We start from the raw sequence: 24,349 nt of genomic DNA, 5'->3' as shown, positions 1-24,349 counted from the left end.
CTAAAGATCCTGCATGCTGCAAACAAGACTTGGCACAGCCAAATGAATATTTTTAAAAATACACGAATTTTTTAAAAATGAAGGGAGGAAAGGGTTACAGGGAAGTCAATCAGGGGAGGCTTCCTGGAGGAGACCTGGTTTTCATTTTGTGACGGCAGCATTAAGAGGAAGTGGGAAACCAGCAGGAGCGGTCTTAACTCTTAGTCATACTGTGGTTTTCCTGATGTTTGCTGGAGTTCCTGATGCCCAGAGAAGCTAAGACGATCGACCAAGGTCACACAGCTACTACTAAATGGCACTGGCACAAATTGGAGTCACATTAACTCCTCATGCCTGTCTCCTTGGTTCTGGGGAGGGAGAGAGGGAAGGGTGAGAAGCCAGAAAGAATGAAGTGACAGGGCAGGAGAAACAGAGGGTCCCCCAAGAAATTCTCACATATTCTCCTTCCGCCTCAGGAAGAACTCGGTAGTGAGAAAACAGCAAGGTAAAATGCCATGGCCTCACGATCAAGTTGATCCCAGTTGGAATCCTGGCTCTATCACTGACCTGACATGGCCTCAGTAATGCCACTTGACCCCTGGGTCTCAATTCTCTTGCAAGATTTTGCTACAGATTCAGAGAAATGACCTCCAAGTACCCAGCCCAGGGCCAGGCTGAGTGAGAAAAATAGCACAGCCATTATTATTTCACAGGACCAGGCCAGCCACAGACCGGTGGCAGGGCTGGACACCCAAGGGACAAAAGTAGACTTTGAGTGCCAACCATTCCCAACCCTGCGGTCACTGGGCACAAGTGCTCAGCAGGGTAAGGGCTGCTAGGTCAGGTCCCTGATGCAATCGCAGCTCCCTGCTTATGCTAAGAGGTGAACCATGACCCCCAGGAAATGGAAAAACAGCCCATTAACAAGAAGTACAAAACAAAACCTTGGTGAACTTTTATTTCTCATCATACAGAACTGGTAGCAAAGGCAAAGATTTCTCCACTTTAACACTGGATACCCCTCCCCAGCCACCTGGGGACACTGATGGTCATCACGTCCCCTCTAGAATCCAAACCCCAATGCTGGGTCCTCTTCCCTTCTGCCCAGCTTCACTGTAGGGAGGGCTTTGAGACTGGAAAGGGGTGCCAGTCGCTCACCCATGCCTGCACGGGTATGAAATGTGGCACAATGAACCAGGCTCCTCTCCTGCCCTGCCCCAGAGAGGAGGGTCAGAAGCAGCAGCATCTCGGCCCTTGCCTTTCTTCAGTCCCCTCCCAGCCGATCAGAGGGGAGGCACCTATGGCCGGAAGAAGGGCAACGGAAGTCAGAATTCACAGTTTGTTTGCGACAGAAAGTGCCTGGGATCAGTCCTTGGCTGCTTCTGCCTCCAAGGGATCCACGTAAAACCAACCGAGAAGGGACAGAAACTGGTATGGGGGTGGGAATGTCCTTGGCAGGTAGCCCGGAGAGACTGACTGCAGGCAGGGTGTGTGTGTGTATGTGTGTGCGTATAACATCCCCAGAGGCCCTCGGGATCCTGCAATGCGTGCAGCTGGCTGCTGGCAGGCTGGCCTCAGAATCTGAGTGAAGGCCCAGATATCACAAAATGTAGTCCCACCCCTCATTCTGTAAGTGTGGAAATGGGGCTCATCTGGCCATGACAGGACCTACACAAGAAACTTGGGGTCTCCTGCCTGTCTCCCTGAGCCACTGAAACCACCTGGAAAGGCTCACTTTTTTGGCAAATGACTGTGGCAGAGCCAGGGGAGATGAGGCAGCATGGGTGCCAGCCTCCGCCGGGTAGGTCAGCCCTGGGGAGACACTCCTGCTCTCCTCTCAGACACTGCCTGAGGCTCTGGGGGGTGGGCAGTGAAGAACCCCACCCATGAAAAACCAAAACACAGAGAATTTATCGTATAATACTCCCTCCTTATTTGAAGGCAAAGTGACCAACAGAGACTTCGACCTCTAGAGATAATCTACTTGTTTGACGTGCTTGGTCTCTCTCCTGGGGCCCCACTCCACCAGGTGGTGGAGAAAAGGGTAAGAGGGCAAAGGGGGTCAAGGGAATTGAACTAGGACTGGCGTGACCAGGGAGCAAGGGGCCTGTAGGCTGCTGGAAAGAATAGACTTCTGGGGAGCCGGATGCACAGACCGGCTGTGACCCTGACTTTCACATTGATGGGTGAATGGCAGGTGGGAGGTAATGAAATCTTGTGGAGGAGGAAGCTGGAGGAGAGGTGAAGCTGCTTGGAGTGTCAGTCCCTGGAGGTGTTGGCCCGTCTCCCTGAGGGCCAGCCAGGGACTTCCCAGGCCAGGAAGGCCAAAGTACTCGTGCTGCCTGGGCCCCCGCCTGCTGGCACACAAGTCCACACTCAGTCCATTTTCCTTCCTGTGCGCTTGGCCTCTGAGGGTAAGGGCAGTTGGAAGGGGCTGGCGCCTGGGAATCCGCTGGCCCTCTTCCAGCTCCCCACGCCCCAGAAGCAGAGCTGAGACACCAGAGTCAGTGCGATGGTCCTGTCCATTCCAGTGAGCAGGAGGGTGTGGCTGGGGGGCTGCACGTCACACCCCAGGCCCACCCCCAGAGTCGGGTAGGTGGGTATGGGACAGGAAGAGATTAGGGTCTATCTCCAAACAGAGAAGTCCTTGCGAAGGAAGCCCCCCACGGTCAGTTGTTCCAGGCGCAGGCCTTGCACGTGAGTCAGGTCATGTAACGGGTGATGGCGCGAAGGGCATAGAGCAGGGCGGCTTGCATGCGGGCCTCCAGCAGCAGCAAGTTCACGTGGACCTGGGGGCACAGACAAGGGCTTGTTGGCAACTGATGTCACTCCTCATCATCCCCTTCTCTCCCAGAGTGCCATCATCCCTGACCACCCATTTCATCCTTCCCTTTCCTAAGGCTCTGAGTAACTTGGTGCAAGGACTGTGGGAGAATTTCAAGCACATTTATCCCGATCATGACTAATCTCTTTATCCTCCAAAGCTAAAAACAACAGCTACCTCTGAGCATTTATTTGGGATCAGAGGTTTACCTTCATTTTCTCACTTCATCCTCCCAATGACCTTGAAATGCAGGCAGTTTTTTATTTTTATTGTTGAGATAACAAGCTCAGAGAGGCAAAATGACCCGCCCAAAGTCACATAGCTCCCAAGTGACAGTGTTATGGTTTGAACCCAGGTCCGTCCGGCTGCCACTGAGGACACCCATTTTACAGGTGAGTAAATGGGCTTCCCAGGGGGCGCTCATGGTAAAGAACCTGCTTGCCGATGCACAAGACAAGAAGAGACGCAGGCTGGATCCCTGGGTCAGGATCTCACTGGGTCCCGAGCCCTCGCCTCCTCCACAGGCTTCCATCCTATTCCTCCCCCATGAGCCGCACCTTCTCTGAGTGGCGGAAGTGCCTCCAGAAGTGGTTGTACATTCTTCGGGTGGTCTTCTCCGGATAGCAGGCCACTGTCTTGATATAGACCTTGAGGTTCCGTTCCAGGAGCTGGTTCACCTCCCCGTAGTCATAGTCATCGTATCTGGATGGAAAGACCGGAAAGAATCACTCACACCTCTGCTCCCACAGAGCTCCTCTCCCCCAGCCCCACCCTGCAGAAGGGGGAACAGAGAGCGGCAAGAAAAGGCAGAAGGTAGGAAGCAGCCAGAAGCTTGGTTCCTCTTAGAAAAGCAGCTGATGTCATATATCACAGGCCACTGGACTTGCAAGGGAATGCACAGAGGCTGAGCACGCTGCACCGACCATGTGAACATATATTCACAGCATCCTCAAAACTTCAGTACAGGAACTGGATACAAAACCATTGTATACAATGTACTGTATTCATCAGTCTCATTTTACAGATGAAATGGAGGTTCAGAGAGGTGAAGTCCCAGGTCACACAGCTGGGAATGGAATTCAAACCCAGCTCTGCCTGCCTCCACGCTCACAGTCACCACTTTACAGCTAAGGCCATACATGGAAGATGGGGCAGGAGATCAGTGTGAATATTTACCCTGGAGAAGGAAGAAGGAAAGGGAAAAAGGAGTTGGTAGTCATTTTACTGATGGGCAAACTGAGGCCTACGGAAGGCAATCAGCTTGTTCAAAGTCAAAGAGCAAGTTGGTGACAAGTCTAGAAGCTATTCTGTCCCTCCCCAGTCTACCAGTGAGTCACCACAGATCAGTGTGGATGAGGAAGACCAGTTTTAGACTAGAGTGCAGATTTGGTAACAAAGGTTTAGGAGCGAAGGCCATGTTGCAGAGTGGAATAGCCTGGACCTGGAAGCTGGGCAGCAAGGGAGGTCACAGTGTGCCACATATACACTCTAGGATGCCCCCCATCCTTGGCTTCTCCTGGATTGGGATGTCCCCCATCCTTGGCTTCGCCTGGATTGGGATGCCCCCCATCCTTGGCTTCTCCTGGATTGGAAACTTGTCAATGAGGTTGGCCGGTGGGAGACTGGCCAATAAAGCACAGCTCAACCCATGCAGTGAAATATTGGGTTAGCAAAAAAATGCATTCAGGTTTTTCCATAAGTTGTTAATGGAAAAACCCAAATGAACTCTTTGACCAAGCCAATACCTGACAACAGTAAGAGCAGGTGGGATCATGAATGATTTTTATTTTCTTCTTTTTGTTATCTCTTTTTTTCTAAATTTACTAAAAATCGAATTTCACCACTGGGCATTTCTGTTGTTTTTCTTTATGATGAGAGAAGAACTGCTATGTGGAATGGAAATACAAACACAGCTCTCTTTGTATGTATATATGTGTGTATGTATGTAAGTATATGTGTGTGTGTGTTTATGTGTGTGTGTAATCTCCCTAGTTATTTCTGGGGGTGGAATTAAAGGCTTTCACAAACTGAGGACGGCTATTATCTTTTATAATCAGCCAAGGAATACATTTGATTTGAAGAACAGTATAGGCAGGAAGAAAGGGAAAGAAAGACAAAGAGAAAAAGGAAACAATTGTGAGCTCAGATGGAGGGCTTGTGGTACACCATGCCTGGATGAGGGGACTTTCACTCACCTGATGCCAAAGACGCAGTGGATGTAATTCCAGATGGCCCTGCGGAGCACGGAGGTATCTACTCCACTGTGCATGGCGATGGTGTTATAGGTGAGGCTATAGGCTGCCTGGAACTTCTCATCCAGCAGCTGTCCACCCTCAGGGTAGAGCCGCTGGATCAGTGAATAGCCATGGTCTTCCCAGGTATAATCCTGAGAAGCATGGAAACGGGTCGGTCAGTGAGTAGACTCCTTGGGGCCCGAGGCTGGCCAGAGAGACGCCACCTTCTGCAGCACTGCTGGGATCTCCATAATGCCTCTCTCCACCCCCACAAATCTAACCCACTGCTTGGTCTGGACCTGAGAAGCTGAGGAGGATGCCGCTTGGTGATGACTTCCTTCCTGTGGTCAGGATCCCCTGAGCTTAGGACCCAGCTGGGTCTTTTCACCTTCAGGGTCTCCCACTACTTTCATGGCATCTTGAGGGAGAGAAGGTGCCCAAATCTCTGATCACACAAACTACCCACTCCTGCTTCTTTGTAAAGCAATGCTGGGACTTCTCTGGAGTTTCAGTGGCTTAGAATCCACCTTCCAAAGCAGGGGACATGGGTTCGATCCCTGGTCTGGGAAGATCCCACATGCTGTGGGTCAACCAAGCCCCTGAACCACAATTACTGAGCCTGTGCTTGGCAATGAGAAGCCTCACACCGCAACAGAGTAGCCCCTGCTCATCACAACTAAAGAAAGCATGTTCACAGCAGTGAAGCCCCAGAGCAGTCAAAAAAAAAAAACTAATTAATTTTTAAAAGCAATGCTAAAACCAGTAGGGAGAACCTACCTGGGCACGGAAGGTAGGGGGTGCCTGAGTCCCCCGCCGGGTAAAGTCCTCATATCCAAAACTGGGGTCTTCCACGAAGCACAACATATCTGGGTTTGCAGAGGGTTCCAGGATGTCCACTGAGGATGTCAGAAAGAGGTCACAGTGAGGCCAAGACATGGAGCACAGAGGCCACCACCCCCCATTAATCATCAATGGGGATGGGGTGCTGGGGAACGTGGAATAGGGGGCCCAAGAACGCCCCTCGCCACAGTGAGTGGAACCAGGACTTTGGCAGGAGCCAGGCCCGGGGGAGGTGGTAAATCAGGCTTGTGGTCCAGGGGCTAAGGCCCCAGTAATAATAACAGCAATCCTAACAACAGTGGCTACTTATGGAGCCACTTACCCTGGGCCAGGCTCTGTGCTCAGCACTTCGCTTCTGTTGTCTCATTTCCCTTACACACGAATCCCTCACGGAGGAGGAGACTGGGACCTGAGACAGCAAGTGGTCACCCTGCCAGAGAAGCAGGGGACTTCCCTGGCAGCCCAGAGGTTGAGAATCTGCCTTTTGTTGCAGGGAGCATGGGTTCCATGCCTGGTCAGGGAACTAAGATCCCTAAGATCCTACATACTGCATGGCCTGGCCAAAAAGAAAGAAGAAAGGCTAGCAGGCCAGGATTCAAACCCAGGCTTGATCCCAGAGCCCATGTTCAGAACTTCTTGGAAGTGATGGCTGGGATGTGGCTACCGAGGTGCAGTAACATGAAGGTGCCAGTTTCCCCGCAGAGAGGGTACAAGGAGGGGCGGCCCCTGAACTTGGACGCTTGCGACCCTGTACCTGAGGGGGTCACCAGCAGGCTCTCCGACTTCTCCAGCTCGAAGCGGTTCTCCATCTCCTCCTGTGAGGCGCCCTCATCCCGCAGCAGGCTCTCCTGCAGCTGCCTCATGCGTTCCATCAGAGCTTCCACGTCGCGGGCAGCCTCAAAGCCCTGTAGGAATGACCTGGCGGTGACCATCCGCCCCTTCTCCCTTGACCCTAGAAACCCCACACGTCTTTCTCGCATGCAGGGCCTTTCTGAGCAATCATGAAGGCCCAGTGCCTCCTCTGTGCTGGACAGTTCACGTGGCCTGTGCTTCCGGAAGTAATGTTTAAGCAGCTATAGAACAGACAGGTCTTCTCTGAGGGTCAGCTCCCCTCACAGGAAAGGGCTTTTTAAAGTATCAGTATTTTTAAAATACACACAAACAAGGCCACTTTACAGAATAAGAGGCAACCTTTGTATTGTTACAGTGTTAAAAGTCAGCTACTTTGAGCCCAGCATGGGTTCCATGCTGAGGCCAGTCACATGGTTATTTCATCTCAGGCTCACAACCCTTTATGAAGAAGGAGTCTTTATCCTCATCTTCCACATGAGGAAACTGAGCTTCAGAACCAAATGACTTGGGGCTTCCCAGGTGGTCCAGTGGTTAAGGATCTGCCTGCCAATGCAGGGCGCACGGGTTTGACCCCTGATCTGGGAAGATTCTACATGCTGCAGGGCAACTAAGCCTGGGCACTGTAACTACTGAGCCAGCACTCTAGTGCCTGCGAACCGTGACAAGAGTAGCCCCCGCTGGCTGCAACTGAAGAAAGCCCAGGTACAGCAAGGAAGACCCAGTGCAGCCAAAAATAAATGAATACACATTAAAAAGAAAAAAGATTTTTCTAAGGTCTCCCAGGGTGGGATAAGGAAGCAGCTGCAGACAGGGAGGCACCATCTTCTACCCAAGGACCAGGGGACTGCAGCTTCCTCTCCCACCAAGACTCAGGCCCCTGACTTACCCCGGAGTGGTTCAGCGAGTCCCTGCTGGGGGGCGTGCTCTGCTCACTGGGGGGTGAAGGGGCCTGGGGAGCGGGGCTGCCCTCAGGGTCCCCCTCAGGGAGGATGCCACAGCCAAACACGAAGGAGGCCAGTGAGTGGCAGTGTGTGAGCAGGACCAGGGCCTGGATGAGCTCAGCCAGGGACCAGCTGTGCTCGCCCGTCTTCAGCAAGGCCTGGAGAGAAAAGGCAAGGCCAGATTTGCTCAGTTGCTTTGCCCCGGGCTCCCTGCCAAGCCCCATCCCAGCCCCACACTCCACCGTGGACCCGCCTCCCTGCCCACTGCACCTGGATATGCTCCTTGGTGATGAGCCATGGCCGATGGGCCAGCAGCTTGTTGACCTCGCTGAGCTTGCGCAGTTTCTCAGGGGCGCGGTGGAGGCCAAGCAGCCACTCAGGGTCACCGCCAGTCTGCAGGAACTCGGCCATGTGGGAGCCCACCAGGTAGGAACACTGGTGGCGGGCAGCAGCCTGGAGGTGATGGACAGAGCCCAGGTCACCCTATTCTTCCTGTGCCCTGCTTGGGGTGGGTACCCCATGGAGGGAAACATCATAAGCCTCACTGTTGCCTGAGAGGCAGGAAACTTAGGTTCTAACCCCAGCTTTGCCACCGGTTGGGTGGTCCTGAGTGAGACAGTGTCTTTTTGAATGGATAAATGTAATCTAAATCACTTTGCTGTACACTTGAAACTAAAACAACATCGTAAAGCAATGATCCTGACATAAAATAAAAATTAAATTTAATAAAAATTAAATTTCCTACTTAAAAAAATCTAAAATTTGATGGAGGGTCAGATAAAACTAGGGCTCTGCTCTAAGCCTCCTCTTTTCCTGTTTGTGGACTCAAGCCCCCAGCAGAGATCTGAGGGCTGAACCCCACAATGAACCCACCCCTAGAAAGGTCAGGCTCAGACCAGCTCACCATGATGGCGATGTAGTGGCGCCAGGAAGTGGCCAGGGGCCCGTCTGTGTGCAGCAGCAGACAGTGCAGGCGCCAGAAGCTGGTGAAGTAGTCAGGGTGCAGGCCCATCACCACAGCCAGGTTGTCCGCTCGCCCCGAGGACATTAGCGCCTCCAGCCCCAGGTGCTGCTCGAGGCTCTCGGCTCCCTCCTGCAGGACCTGCCAAGCAAAGGCGAGGAAAGGGTGACTCCCTCATGCCCTCCCCACCAGAGAAACCAACATATTCATCGCATTCATCGTGATTTTAATAGCAAGAAACTGAAGACAACCACCATGTCCAACAAAAAGGAAATCAGGGGAAGAAAAGATATTTCATTAAGTGATTAACCAAATACTTATTGGACACTTTACGCAATAGTAGTCGATGCTTATACAATGCTTGCTATGTGCCAAGTACTGTTCAAACACACTATATATATTGATTCATTTAATCCTCCTAACTATGAAATTAGAGACTTATTTTCTCCAAGTTTAGATAGAAAGACTCAGGCACGGAGATTAGAATACAGCTTCTCCTACTTTCATAGAGCTTCTATTTTTTTTTGGCCATGCCACACGGCTTGTGGGATCTTAGTTCCCCAACCAGGGATTGAACCTGGGCCCTTGGTAGTAATGGTACAAAGCTGTGCAGTCATTGGAAGCAGATGCAAAACAATTCACATTTCTTGAGTGCTTTCTCCACGCAGGGTTTGAGTTTGGAGCTTTCCCTGTCTATCATCTGATAGACATTGATGATATCAACTGATATCATCTCATCAGTTCTTCCCAATTTCCTGTGAGGTGAATAGCATTATGTTCCCTCACTGACACATGCCAGAAAGGTTTCATTCTTGGCTCAAGGTTACAGATCTGAAAAATGAAGACCAGGATTCAATTCCCAATTAAGTTCAAAGACTATTTATTTCCTCTGTTACAGAGGAAGAGTAGTTATTTATCAATGAGAAAAAAAAGATAAGAATATTTGAGTTTGACATTCTGGGTTACAGCAGGTGGCTGTGTGCTTTCATCCATTTACAAAGGGTGAAAGGAACTGGAGAGTTTAGACATTTGTTCACAGTTCATTAACTATTTGGCCTACACATTTAGGAAGGCAAGGAGGACAAGGAAATGTTTGTCTTTGTTCAATGAAAGCCAAAGGAAAAGAAGGAAATGATTATTTTTTAATTTGTCTGTGTGTGTTTTGAAGTTCTCCCCACCAAAAACGCCCCCCACTGGAATGGCAGTTTTGTGATGGCAAGGAGTTTTGTTTGTCTTCTTCTCGTCTGTATCCCCAGCACCTAGAACAGTGCCTGACAGATTAATCATTTAACAGACACCTGTTAAATAAATGAATGCATGATCTGACTCAGTAGATGAAAGATGTTTCTGATGTATTATGTGAACTAACAAAACATAACAACCAAATGAAAAAAAAAGAAAACTCCCCAAATGAACAACACTAACAAAATCATGTTACAGACTATGACCTTGGCTCCAAATGAAAAGAAGTCTGGAAAACAGTGGCAAATGGTTAACAGTGATTATCTCAGTGGGGTTGGGATTACAAGAGACTGAAGTTTTCTGAAACACTGGAAATTTTAAAATAATGAACATCCATTACACTTGAAGTTGGAAAAAAACCACTTTAATACATGTACATTTAAGGGTGAGAAGATAACAACAGATAGTTCTGCCCTCTTAAGGAAAAACAAGTCTTGTTCTGGGAACCACAAGTTTGTTCATTACCTAGCTGCGTTATTAGCATTTTATCTCTTGGAGCTTGTTTCTTCCCAGTAAAATGGGGCTGAGATGCCTGCTTGGAGCAGAACTGTTTTGTGGATTAAATGAGTCAGCAACCTGAAGGGGTAGTTTCAAAGCTGCAATTTCAAGAGACTAGAAAACCCCACCCACCCACTCAGTGCCCCGTGTCCTTTCCTCCCAGGGACCAACAACAATCCTAACCCCTTCCAAGCTTACCTCCTCTACTGGAATGAAGGCGCTGGGCCCTCGGGGGCCTCGTCGGACCCGGCTGTCCCTCTGCTCCTTGAAGGAAACACATCATGGTCAGTCAGAGGTAAAAGGGAGGACTAAGAAGATAGTTCTCTCTCCTTACCGGAGAGGCCACACTGAGCTTTAATTTTATTTTAAAATATTTATTTATTTGGTTGTACTGGGTCTCAGTTGAGGCACATGAGATTTTTGATTTTTGTTGTGGCATGTGGGATCAGTTCCCTGACCAGGGATTGAACCTGGGCCCCCTACATTGGGAGTGTGGAGTCTTAGCCACTGGACCACCAAGGAAATCCCCACAGTGAGTTTTAGAATCACCTTTCTGGTGCACCAGGAGTCAGGTGGAAATATAGACCAGCTTGGTTGGTAGAGAAAGGGTAAACAAGCAAGAGAGCTCACCCCACAGGCTGAGTTCTTCAGGAACTGGGAAGGGACCCAGGAGCCCCCTGCTGGGTTGCAGGGGCTGGGACAAAGGAAATTATACAGGCATGGTGTTGCACTTTCCCAGGAGGCCACCTTTTGCTACCCCTGTAGAACTTGTATGAGAACCTCCCTTGTTTATATCCTGAAACCAGGTTACCAAGCCTCCTAGAGTCCTATGATGTAGCTTCATTGTCATTTCTTTATCCATCACCACCTAGCAGACACCATTGTCCCCTGTGTGGACCAGCACCCACTGCCTCACCAATGGTCTACCTGCCTCCACAGCCCTGGCCTCTTCTCCATCCTCTCCCAAGATAACAGAATGAATGAATAAATAAAGCATCCACTCCCAACCCCACCTCGGGGACCAGGAGCAGATCTAGGAGTTTTGTTTGTCATGACCCTGGTGGTTACTAAGGAGGGCAAACTTTCAATAGCCAGAGTAAACTTTCTCAAGTGCAAATCTCATCAACTGGCTTAAAATCCTGCCTCCACCCCCTATTGCCTTCCAGATAGTGGCTCAGATCCCTCTCAATGGTCACAGCTTTTGTAGAATTAACTCCGTTTTCCAGGGTCTGAGCACCTTCTTCTGACCCTCATCTGTGACCCCACAATTCCCAGTGTTTTTGCTTCTGAAAGCATCGCCTTCTAATTGTCTGATTTAGGTCTCCATATTTCCAGATTACATTTTGTGAAGAGCAGGGCCAGGTAATTCACACTAGTCTGTGAATGAAGAAAACAGAGCTACATGGAGGGCAACGCTGATGGCAGCAGCTGTATCTTGATGTGGGTGTAGGAGCCTCTATGGAAACCACCAATTTTATTTACTCATTTGTTTTGATACCTAGGTGGCAGGGGTTGGGGGCGGGGGTTGTCTCAGCACTGGCTTTAGAAACAATTTATCCAAGCCAGAGTCATATCCTCACTGAACAGAGATGATGTCCCCCTAACTCACCCCTCCTCATATAAATCTAGAGTTAGTGTTAATCCCCAGGTGTCCAGAGACTAAGGATTATAAGTGAACCTTCTTTTTCACATAGCTAAAAGCCACCCCCTCACACACACATTGGAAGGACTGAAGCTGAAGCCAAAGCTCTAATACTTTGGCCACCTGATGTGAAGAACTGACTCACTAGAAAAGACCCTGATGCTGGGAAAGATTGAAGGTGAGAGGAGATGGGGACGATAGAGGACAAGATGGTTGGATGGTATCACCGACTCAATGGACATGAGTTTGAGCAGGCTCCGGGAGTTGGTGATGGACAAGGGAGCCTGGTATGCTTCAGTGCATGGGGTTGCAAAGAGTTGGAGAGGACTGACAGACTGAACTGAAAAGCCCCCTGAGGGAGGCAGAGCTCTAGGGCTCTGAAAGACCACAAAGGAAAGAACAAGGGTACAAAAGTCCCCAGTATGAGTACCAATTCTGTTGCCATTAACTTGCTGTGTGACTCTGAGAAAGTCACTTAGACTCTCTGGGCTTTAATCTTGGACAAAGAAGGCAGTTGGGCTGACTGCTCAGGTCCTTTGCAGCCCATACTTCTGGGATCTACCAGACCAGGCTGGTCCAAGTCTAGCTTAGAAACCAGCACAATCCCCAAGCACTCCTGTTTCAGCTTTCCTCCTCCCTCACCAAAGAGAAAAAGCCTAATAGCTCTGTCTGGGAGATAAGGATTGCTGACTCCACAAACTGGGCCTCCCCCTCAGGCGACCTAAGGACAGACAGAAAACCACAGCCAGGTGTGGTGGGGAAGGGCAGGAAGGAACTGGGGGGGTCGGTAGGGGGGACAGGGAGGGCCCACCAGGGTACTAGGTAGGGAGGGACAGGGAACGGTTTTGGGAATCCCCTCCCTCTCTAAAGTCTGCCCCAGCAGCTCTCAAAGGAAGAAACTGAGGCCTGAGGGTCTTTACCTGAAAGATCCGGATCTACCAATGTTATCGGCCTCAGAGAAGATGATGATAATGATTTGGACAATAAAGCAGAGTACACTTAAAAGATAGGGGCTCTTGACATAAACTGCCTGGGCTCAAAAGACAACTCCACCCCCTATTATCTGCTAGCAATGTGAGCCTCAGTTTCCTCTCCGAATTATGCGGTAATAATAGTACCTACTTTCACTGGGTAGTCGTGAGGATTTAATGAGGTTAATGCCTGTAGAGGCCTTACCTCAGTACCTCTATCACAGCAAGCACTTAGCAAGTCAGCGATCATTAACCTCATTGCTATTTCAAACAAGAGCTTCTCAACCCAAGCTGTACAGGTAGAATCCCTTTGAGAAGCTTTTTAAAAAATATTAATGCCAAGGCCCAGCAATTCTAATTTAATTGGGTGGGGCCTGGCATAATTTGCCAGGGAGGGCCATTGTTTCACTCCATTCATTGATTGCTTTCTCAAGTATAAGGTGCTGTGCTAAGTGCTTTCCAGATAGAATCAGAATTAATCTGTTCATTCGAAAGAAAATTTTTAAAATATTTATTTATTTGTGTGCACTGGGTCTTACTTAGCTGCAGCATGAGGAATCTTTAGTTGTGGCATGTGGGATCTAGTTCCCTAACCAGGGGATCAAACCAGGGCCCCCTGCATCAGGAGCATGGAGTCTTAGCCACTGGACCACCAGGGAAGTCCCTTGACAAATATTTTTGATGATTACACTGTAGGCAGCAAGACTACTGGAGTGAAAAGACAAAATCTTAGTCTTCCTAGAATTTACAACGGAGAAACACAATTAAACAAATGATGAACAGGATTTTAAATCAGATTCTATAGAATAAAAGAGCAGTAAGAGAGTGTATAATGGGGTGGAGAAGTATGTGCAGTATTCCAGCCCTAGACAGGAGAAGCCACTGAGGAGACAACCTGTAAATTGGTATCTAAATATCAAATATGTAAATGAGTTGATGGGCCTGTAAAGGGCCTATAGAGATCTAGGGAACCAGCATTCCAGGCAAAGGTAGCGGAAAGTTCAAAGCCCTGAAGGCAAGACTGAGTAGATTCTAATCCAGAGTTCCAATACCCTGCATGCTTCCCCAACCCAGACACCCAAAAGCTGAGAGGAAGTGGACAGAGCAGAGGCCCACCGCCAAGAAATGACACCGCCAAACCAGCCTTCCCCTATTTCCTGGGGTAGGGAGCCAATAATAATGGTAGGTAGCAACACTGATTGCCGTGCGCTAAGCCTTTATTTCATGTGCTCTTGAGGAGTTTCCATTTTACAGATGGGGACCAAGGTCCAGAGAGGTCAGGTCACTCAGCCAGGAAAGAGGTAGCAGGGTTAGGATACAAATCATATTTCCTCAACTGCAGAAACAATTCCCATTCTGTAAACTTCTCAAGGTTTCAGTGGTCCCAAGGCTTTGCCTCTGGGGTTCACCAGGAGTGAGATGCTCCTTCTTCCTGTCCACATTTCCAGGGGATCCACTGCCCCAATAACAGCCCTAGTTATCCTGAGTTGTTTCATACCTTGAGAGCACACCCTGGATCAAGTTCCCTGTTGTGACCCCAGTACTTAGCACAGCAAGTCCAACAGAACTTTCTATAATGATGAATATTGTTTATCTTCCAATAAAGATGGTAGCCCCAAGTCACTTCCTTGGTGGCTTCTATGGTGGCTCAGATGGTAAAGAATCTGCCTATAATGCAGGAGACCCGAGTTCAATCCCTGGGCTGGGAAAATCCCCTGGAAAAGGGAACAACTACCCACTCCAGTATGTTTGCCTGCATAATCCCGCGGACAGAGGAGCCTGGTGGGTAACAGTCCATGGGGTCGCAAAGAGTCGGACACAACTGAGCGACTAACACTCTCACATACAGTGGCTGAGCATTTGAAATGCGACTAGTGCAGCTTAAAAAAACTGTTTTAAAGTCAATAAAATCTAATTTATCTAAATTTAAATAGCCACATGTGGCCCAGGATCCATGTTCACAGACCCGATAAAGGCAAGATCCCTTCCCTGACTATACGGATGAAGAAAGGGAAACCAGAGTGGGGCAGGTGACCCACCTAAGGCAACACAGCTAGGGCCGGGCAGAGGAAAAACCAGTGAGTTTCAACTGAGAGGACCACCCAGGGCAGCGAGAACACTGAGGTCAGTTAGCTGGGTGGCCACTCAACTGAGAAGGCATCAGGATGGTTGTAAGGAGAGGATCGATCACCGCAGCGCTCCGTGCCTGGCTCCTGATTTACACGTCTACTCACAGTTCCCTTTCTGATTAACTTTGATACTAGCCCACTGGTTGCATTTCATCTTCATCAGTTCGGGAGTGGGAGTAGGGGTCTCTTCTGCACACAAGGAAAGATTAAGGTTCCAAAGGTTAAGCCACAGCTGACAAGTGGCCAACTCAAGATTTGAATTCAGCTTCTGGCTTGCAAGGGTTCTGTCTGCCACCCCAATCAGCCTCAGCCTTTATTCCTGGTAGGCCTGCCATCTCCAGGACTCAGTTACAGACTCCTTCGAGGTTACTCTGCCAGCTGGGCATGGGTAGAGACTCCCCTCCCCATGGGCTGCTGAATTCAAGATACTTGCCTGGGTTTACACCTGAGAGGGAGTCAGAGTCCTCCTTTGGGAGAGGCATGTGTGAGTGGTGCCATAAACTCATCTCCCCACCATGATCTGGCTGATTTCTCACAACCACCTGGAGGGAAATAGGTCTTCTTACCCCTTCTTCAATCCTAAAGGAAATCAGTTCTGAACATTCATTGGAAGGACTGATGCTGAAGCTGAAGCTCCAATTCTTTGGCCACCTGATGCAAAGAGCCAACTCACTGGAGTAGACCCTGATGCTGGGAAAGATTGAAGGCACAAGGAGAAGGGGATGACAGAGGATGAGATGATTGGATGGCATCACCGACTCCATGGACATGAGTTTGAGCAAGCTCTGGGAGTTGGTAATGGACAGGGAAGCCTGGCGTGCTGCAGTCCATGGGGTCCCAAAGAGTCAGACATGACTGAGCGACTGAACTGAACTGATCCCTTCAGAGACAGCTCACTGAGGCTCTTTTGGAGACCTGTTTCAGACAGGCAAGCTCAGATCTGACTTCAAAGCCTGTGCACAGTTCACAAGGGTCAGCTAAGCCAACAAGGCAAATAGCTACGAGCTCTTACTAGGTGCTAAGAACAGTGCTGGTGATGGGGCCTACAGTGTTTCCAGTCTAGCAAGGTACACAGACAAGAAATGCCTGATTACACAAGTGCTACACTCTAACTGGGATAACAGCTCTTGCAATGGAGAAGGGGGACAGGAAGCAGGTATGCAGAGGCGGGGAAGGAAAGACTTTCCTTGAAGCAGTGATGTTTCAAGAGCTCAGGAGGGCTCTGAGAACACACTACCAGTACTAGAGTGAAGTGTCTGAAGGCCTTGACTTGGTGAAAGGGTGTGTGTCACAGTATGAGAGTTGAGGGGACTGTGCATTCCTTGTATGTACTTGTATGTACTTGTCCAGCTTCCCTTAGGGCTTGGGCACAGGGCTCTGTAAGTTCAGCACCCTGCTGTCTTCTAAAAGATTCTGCTTAAAACAGACATCTTCCCAAGGTCCTCTTTTCCTGAGAGAGAAGAATATGTAGAAAGGGGTCTGACATTACCAATTGCCCCAACCCCTTCTGCTGTTGACAGCTAGCAAGCTTCCATCTAAAGGCCCCGCCCTCAGAGTCTGCCCAGTCCACCTGGAGCTCGCTTTTCTCCCCATATCACTTCCCAGACGCTGTCCCAAAGAGAGATGAGCCAACATTCGCCTCAGGCAGGAGGGGCGGGCTCGGACACCCCCGTGCAAGAGACACTCTGGGGAAGGGGAAATACACGCAGTGGCCACATTCTAACAATACCTAGCGTGTTTGACACAGGACTTAGTTGCTATGCTCCAGGCACTGTGCACTGGCCTTTGCACGTCTTCTCAGTTAACTCTCCCAACAATCCCTTGGAAACAGGGCCAAACCCCGACGGAAGGAAGTTGCTGATCAGAGAAGGGATCCCTTGGCCAAGGTCATAGAGCAAGAAAGTAGGAGAGCTGGGGGACACGAACCGGAGCGCGCCTGCTCTAGTGCCCTGGTGCTCTCAAGAAAGAAAATTATTTCCTTTTTTTTCACAAAGAAGGAAACTGACTCAGAGAGTAAGATGACTTGGTCAAAGTCACACAGTTGAGAAGAGGCAGGAGCAATTTTCCTTCCTCCACTTGGGCTCCTAAACCATGACAGGGGAGGGTGACAAGCTAACAGGAAACCGAGGACCCCAGAAACCAAGCTGCTCAGAAAAGTGCAGCCATTTACTCCCAGGATCACAGTTCAGGACTAGCACAGGTCTGACTCCCAACCCCAGTAAGACACTTGCACCAGGCTCCAGGCCTGGAAACCAAAGAAACAAGCAAAACTCCCTGCTGAGCCAACCACAATGGGAAATCCTAAAGACACCACAGCCAAAGAATGAGCTGCTTTGCAGGGTGAGCCAAAGAAGCCTCTCCACAGCCCCTCCTGGGCCTCAATTTCCTCATCCCCTAAATGAGCGTTAACAGTATAGCTCATATTCTGCTAGTTTCAGTACTGAGGATTCAGAGAAAAGGCAGAACCGGAGCCGGACATCCAGTAGGTGCGTAATAAACAAGATGTTCACGGTCCGTGATGGTGGTAATGGGGCAGGGGGGTGTCAGATTGGGTGCAGCCGTCTTACCAGCCTCACTGTAAAGACAGTCTCTGCAAAACAAACTTCTGGGACGTCAGACCAGTTAGTAGGGCACAGCCAAATCGGCGCTTGGCTTCGGGAGCCGCGGCCAGGATTTTTCCCCTCTGCGAGCTTTCACCGCGGCATACCCGGCAGTCCGCCAAGGCCCGGGAGCTCCCTTGCCCCCAATCCAATCGGGGGTGTAGGTGGGGGCGAGGGACGGGGTCGACCTTCGTGGGCCAGCCCCAAGTACTCCCATCACCGAGCGGGGGCACTGGAGCCGGGTACACATCCTACCTAGAAACGGTTCCTCTAGCCCCAACCTAAAGGAAGGGATCTGCGGAAGGAGGCGGGGAGGAGGAGTGGTCCGGCCTCTGCGCCGGGATTTGCCTGGACTTGAACACTCCCTAGACGAGGGCCCAAACCCAAGATAACCTCGAGAAGGCTCCCCTCTCTTTGGCCGGGAGTCTGAGGGAGCCGCGGAGGGCTCTACAATCCCTATCCCCCCGCCCCGGGGAGGGGGAGGAGGCGGAGGCGGAGGGGGCCGAGGCTGCCGGTTGATGCAACCCCACTCCGGGTTACGCGCTCCATTCCCCCTCCTCTAGCCGAGGGGGCGGCTCACAGTCGGCTCGCAACAACCCGAAGCTTGGACGCGGCTCTGGGTTCGAGGGAAGAGTGGCGTCGCTCGGCCGCTGCTTACCTCTCCGGCCCCGGGCAGGTAGCCCTTCAGCTCCGCGCGGCACTCGGAGTCCGCAACGATCATGGTGTGCGCCAGGACCCAGACGCGGCTCGGCAACCGCCGGTGAACCCGAGGGGCTTTCAGACAGACGCGCGCAGGAAGCCGGGACTGGGGGCCGCTTGGGGAGCTTCTAGAGCCCCCAGGGGTGTCTCTCGGGGTTCCAGAACGCTCCGAAAGCCCAGGATCCGGGATCGGCCGCCGCTGCGCCGGACTCTCAGCTTGTCTGGCTTCTGGAGGGGTGAATGGCCTCGGGATTGGCCGCGGCGCAGGGATTTTCACGGTCTGGAGCTCCTCGGGAGTCCGCAGTGGCCAGCGCTGCTAGCAAACCCAGCGCTCCTCAGCATCTCCGCCTTGGAACTGCCAGCGCTTGCCGGGCTCTGACACCAGCAGAACCGCTCTGCCCGCTGCGGTCCCTGGGGAAGGGCGGGGACACAAAAGCCCCCGCGCCGCAGCCAATCGGATGCCTGTTTCCCGGGGAGGCGGGGGAATACCGCCCTCAGGAGCCTAGGGCTCAGCCAATCTGCACCGGGAAGCGCCCGAGGAATTCTGGGAGCTGTAGTCAGCCTCCGGCGAATGCTGCAAACTTTTGCAAGAGGGTTTAGTCAGAATGTTGGCAATACCAGATGAGAGTGACAGCCCCGCAGAGTCACTAAAGCTGCATGATGAAACGGGACTTCACCGGGCTGGGCCAGAGATACATGGGTGTGAAATCCCTCCCAAGTATGTTCTTCAGCTTTTCGGTTCCTGGAGGGACTGGTTCGGGTTAGGAGAGGCAGTGCTAATTACAGAGTTGACCGCCCGATCGTTGGAGATCGGAGCATACAGCCCTGTTCTTCTGGCCTCCGGGAAGGCTCCACCTTAGAATGTACAAGACACAGGGAATCCAGCTTATTTGTGGAGTCTCTAGAAAAGCCTTCATTCATTGGAATCTCCTTGGCAACTTCATGTCTAACCTCAAATCCTGTTACTGCAGTTTCCCCTCTTCTGCTCCCTTGGGGCCTCCCACCTTGCCTTCTATCCCTCCTCTTCTAAAAACTTTGTGACAAGGTATTCTACTGTTTTTTTTTTCCCTCCCTTCTGTCTCTGGCCACTCCTTCTCTGACTCTTCTTTCTCCTCCCACCTCCTGGAACGTGGGTGTTCCCCTAGTTTCTGTTTTCATCTTTCCTCCCCCAAGGCACACTCTCCCTCCCCATCTCATCCATTTCCTGGCCTTCAACTCTCTCCATTTGGGAGAAGTCGCTTCCACCAGCACCTCAAAGCTGACTTCATCTTCTTCTGTTTCCTTCCCACAGCCTCTTGACAGTTTTTCTTCAGATCTCCACTTTTTGTTTCAAAGTTAATGTTTACTGGGGATAGAGAATCCCAGCAGGAGCTCAAGTGGACTGGATGACCTCCAAGGCCCCTCTGAGGCTTCCCAAGTCTGACTTGGTCTCCAGACTCTTGGGAGAGGTAAATTAACCTCATTCTCAGCTAAGCTCAGACCCTTAGGCTGGGGCTGTTATAACGCTTATTACAGTCTACCTTGTGTTGTACTTTTCTGTGGACACGAGTTTTGATTATAAGCTCCTTGAGGACAGGGTCCACATCTTGACATCTTTGTCTTCTGCCCTGTGCCACCTAACAAAATATTCTTCCAATAACATGCCCTTGTTGACTAAATCTTCCTTATTGAATTCCCTTCTAAGTCACCCTCCTCAAATATGTCAGGTTCAGCTTTTACTTTTAAAATATACTCTGTAATGTCAAATGTTTAGATCAACTTTACTGGTATTTCATCAGTCATAGAATGGAGGTCAAATCCCTATACTGGCATTCAATATCTGCCAAGATCTGCCTCAATATATCTTTTCTAGCCTAATCACCGGCCACCTTCATGTTCCTTGTTTGATCTTCAAGCCTTTCTCTCTGCAAATCTCTGGCCACTGAACTCTAGCCCAGCAATTAATGCCTTTATTAGTAACTGTGGTCTGAATGAAAGCTTAAAAATGCCACTTCCTATAGAAAGTATTGCTTTTTTCAACTGAGCTGTAAATAAGCTCTACCACTGTTTAACTCCTCAACACATTGTTTCTACATTTTTGTACCATTGGTCTTCAAATTTGATGCAGTCTTGTTATCATATTTGCATGTCTTACCCCTTCTCTCCAACTAACAATAGAATGTTATTGACCACGTTTGCAAAATGAGGAAACCCAAACTCAGAAAAGTAAAACTTTGTGTCAGGGTCATATAATGTCTTCTTTTGACTGCACCAGACTGTGTCAGAACTCCCTGAAGGCAGGAACTGTGTCTTATTGTCTCTCTGTCTCCCACTAGCATGTACTGAGTCCTAAGTTTAGTTCAGTTGCTCAGTCATGTCTGACTCTTTGCAACCCCATGGACTGCGGCATGCCAGGCTTCCCTGTCCATCACCAACTCCCAGAGCCTGCTCAAACTCATGTCCATTGAGTAGGTGATGCCATCCAACTATCTTGTCCTCAGTTGTCCCCTTCTCCTCCTGCCTTCAATCTTTCCCAGCATCAGGGTCTTTTCTCATGAGTCAATTCTTCGCATCTGGTGGCCAGCATATTGGAGCTGCAGCATCAGTGAGTCCTTGGGAACTACTTATATTAATGAATATGAGTTGCCCTCCTCTGTAGAATGATTCTTCATAACCTTCAAGGAAGCGACTAAATCATTCCCAAGGCTTCACTTACAGTCAGTAAATTTGTGAAAAGCAAGAGATACTGATATTCTCAACTGAATGAGATTTTGTGACCCAATCTCCTTTGAAGGAAAGCTTGGAAGGGACACAAATACTACCACTTACTGAGCTCCAGGATTCATCTGTTATCTCACATAATTCTCACCACAGTATCATGAAGTAGGCATTATGCCCCCATCTGACAGATGAAGATACTGAGGCTGGAGAGGTGTGTTGGCAAAAGTCAGAAAGCTTAGTCATATATTGAGTAAGAATTCAAATCTAGACAGGAATGACTCCAAAGCAGAAACTCCACTGCATCACTGATGAAAGACCTGAATATGTAAGAAGCAGGCTGGCACAAGGAACTGATGTGGAAAGCAGAATTCCAATATATTAATTGGGAGTGAGAAACATAATTGTTAAGTGGCCCATAATTGACTGGCCAGAACCTCTTTATACCATGAAAAGCCAAATTATCATCAGAAAGTAGTTAGGGTAGTTGGAATCTGAGCAAAAGGAGCCAGTGAAAAGATGAATCACTAAACCACCTCCACAGCGAATGTGCGGGTTGGGGCCCAGGCGTCTTCCCTCACTCTTTCATTCACTAAACATTTATTGACCATCTAGTGTGTACCAGGCGCTGTGCCGGACTCTGGAAATCCAGCACTGAAGCTTCCAGCCCAGGTGACACTGCCAAGTTTGTTCCTCCCCTCCCCCTTGCCTCGTATTTTTGGTTCAGGAAAGACCCACCTCCTGCTGCCCTTCTCTCCACTCTTGCATCAGCTCTGTTGAGGCCACTGATTGGTCAAAGCTTTCTTTTATTCCTCAGTCACGTTCCAGTCCTGAAGGTACATCTAGATGCTATTTGAAATGTTTCTGGGGCTCCTTTGGCTTCAGACCCTCTCACAGATTTTAACCCTAATGGAATTCTCATCTGTTCTGAATTCATTCTTCATAAATTAATTTTCTAATCCCAAATGCAATATGATAGAATATTTTTATACCCTGACCAGATCAGGGGCTATGATTTATCAACTCAGATGTAACTTTCTGAGCTCTTATTGTTTGCCACACCCTCCCCTTCCATTTTAGAATATCATATCTGCCTTGAGGGAATTTCAGGAAAGAAATCCAACTCCAGGTGACTTATTTGATAAAACCAAAGCAGACTCAATCTCAGCAGGCATTCTGCTAGGTGCTGAGGGAGGGCCTTCTGGCTGACAGGTCCTGAGCTGTCAAGCTATACAACCAAAATTGACATTGTCCCCAGGAATTGTGCATTAGGGCGCAGAATAGCTACTAACTCTTGAAAGCAGAACCAACCCTCTCTGATGAGCCCTGCCCAGGAATCAGGCAACTACGGTGCTAGTTTTTAGCTAGTTTTAGCTAGTTTTTAGCTATGTGATCCAAAGTGATTTTTTTTTTCTCAATCTCTTAGGATCTGTTTCTTCGTCTGGAAAACAAAGGAATTGAAAATAGCTCTAACTCTCCAGGGACAGTGTGAGAAGAACTGGTGTTGGGCATTACATATAATTCAGGTACATTGATTGTATCCTGAGTACAGAAATCTTGAGATTTCAAAAAGTTCACCCCTCTTGGATTTCCCTGGCAGTCCAGTGGTTAACACTCTGCCGTTTCCACTGGAGGGGGTGCAAGATGATCATGATCTTTGGTAGGGGAAGTTCAGAGAGATGCGGCCAAAAAGCCCCAATAAATTAAAAACAAAATTCACCCCTCTTAAAAAATAAAACACAAAACCTGAGCTCCAGTTTGGTTCAGTAGGCTGTGAGCCCTCAGCGCACCCTGCAGGCAGGACTCTGTTATAGCTCATAACTGGCTGGGGAAAAAGGTTTTTGAGTTCCCAGAATTGTCAGATCCTGAAAAGAGGCCAGGCAACAGCTAAGACTATACGGATTTCCTTGCTGCCAGCAGGAACCATACTTCCCGGAGACCACCCCGCTTTCCTCTGCCCCTTGCCCAAATGCACTTCATGTTATCTTGACTTACTCTCTCACCTTATAGGCAGGAATCCTGAAGTCCAGAGAGAAGGCCTTTGCCAAAGGTCTCCCAAGAAGCTGGTCAGAGAGCAGAATTTAGAACCTTGGGATCCAGGCCACCAATCTAGAGCCACCTGCAGACTGCCCCAAGAGCATCCCGTTTCCAGAGAGAAGTGTCTGCACTGGAGTTTTGCTCACCCTCTCTCCCCCTGTCCTCCAGGCCCCGAGGCTGCATATAGTCCATTCTCAGACAATCACCCTGAGGCCTATCACTGGAGCAGTGCCCCCAGAGCCTTGCCACCATCCCTTTCCACCTCTTCCTACCCTCAGAAGCCTTTCGTTATCCACCCCTCCCCGCCCCCAGTTGTACTTGGAAGCAGGGTGTCAGAATTGAAGGGTCTAGTTTCAACACTTTAGAGCTGTGGGAACATGGGCAAGTCACTTCACCTCTCTGAACTTGTTTCCTGTTTTATAAAATGGGGATATAACGTTTACCTTCAGGGGTTATTGTGTGGATGAGAGTTAATGCATCTGATCTCTCAGCCAGGCTTGAGGCAGATTAAGTGCTCAATAAACAGTAATTATCATTTAAATGGTACTGAACTGTGGTGTTGGAGAAGACTCTTGAGAGTCCCTAGGACTGCAAGGAGATCAAACCAGTCAATCCTAAAGGAAATTAGTCCCGAATATTCATTGGAAAGACTGAAGCTGGAGCTGAAGCTTCAATAGCTTGGCCACCAGATGCAAGGAACTGACTCACTGGAAAAGACCCTGATGCTGGGAAAGACTGAAGGCAGGAAGAAAAGGGGACGACAGAGAATGAGATGGTTAGATGTCCACCGACTCCATGGACACGAGTTTGAGTAGGCTTTGGGAGTTGGTGATGGACAGGAAAGACTGGTGTGCTGCAGTCCATGGGGTCGCAAAGAGTCGGACACGACTGAGCGACTGAACTGAACTGAACTGATGCTACTGCTAAGTCACTTCAGTCGTGTCTAACTCTGTGTGACCCCATAGACGGAAGCCCACCAGGCTCCCCTGTCCCTGGGATTCTCCAGGTAAGAACACCGGAGTGGGTTGCCATTTCCTTCTCCTGAACTGAACTGATACACTACACTTATTTAATAATCACTTAAAAGCCAAGATGTAGTACATTTGTAACTTAAAAAAAAGATACTTTCAAAGAACTGAAGTGCGGGGGCGGGGGGAGGGGAAGAAGAGGGTAGAGGAAATCCCTTTGAAATTCTAATCTACT

General features: G+C 49.6%; 1 protein-coding gene and 1 long non-coding RNA gene across 2 annotated transcripts; one reads left to right on the top strand and one right to left on the bottom strand.

The window, feature by feature from the left end:
• Positions 1-910: 910 nt before the first annotated feature.
• Positions 911-18,788, bottom strand: SESN2 (sestrin 2). The gene is made up of 10 exons (XM_055398104.2): positions 18,372-18,788; positions 10,570-10,635; positions 8,575-8,772; positions 7,941-8,123; positions 7,616-7,828; positions 6,632-6,782; positions 5,815-5,933; positions 4,999-5,189; positions 3,361-3,505; positions 911-2,768 (listed from the first exon to the last, which is right to left on the bottom strand). The coding sequence occupies exons 1-10, from the start codon at positions 18,432-18,434 to the stop codon at positions 2,682-2,684; spliced, it is 1,416 nt and encodes a 471-aa protein (XP_055254079.2). The 5' UTR covers positions 18,435-18,788; the 3' UTR covers positions 911-2,681.
• On the top strand, positions 18,789-23,428 carry LOC148778482 (uncharacterized). The gene is made up of 3 exons (XR_016039187.1): positions 18,789-19,130; positions 22,536-22,635; positions 23,120-23,428. It is a non-coding gene; the product is annotated as an uncharacterized LOC148778482 (long non-coding RNA).
• The last annotated feature ends 921 nt before the right edge of the window (positions 23,429-24,349 follow it).

This window comes from Moschus berezovskii, chromosome 2 (genome assembly GCF_049115385.1).
Source record: "Moschus berezovskii isolate FMDL1 chromosome 2, NW_MosBer_1.0, whole genome shotgun sequence".
Classification (NCBI taxonomy): Eukaryota; Metazoa; Chordata; class Mammalia; order Artiodactyla; family Moschidae; genus Moschus; species Moschus berezovskii.
Note: the sequence above shows the minus strand (reverse complement) of the source record. Positions and strands in the feature narration are given on the sequence as shown.

What these genes read in the sequence shown, in the direction of transcription:
- SESN2 (XM_055398104.2), bottom strand. Translation starts at nt 18,434, where the DNA reads ATGATCGTTGCGGACTCCGAGTGCCGCGCGGAGCTGAAGGGCTACCTG. An exon ending in CACTGCGTCTTTGGCATCAG is followed by an intron (nt 3,506 to 4,998) that starts GTGAGTGAAAGT and finishes CTTTCCATCCAG; the next exon opens with ATACGATGACTATGACTACG. An exon ending in ACTTCCGCCACTCAGAGAAG is followed by an intron (nt 2,769 to 3,360) that starts GTGCGGCTCATG and finishes CTGTGCCCCCAG; the next exon opens with GTCCACGTGAACTTGCTGCT.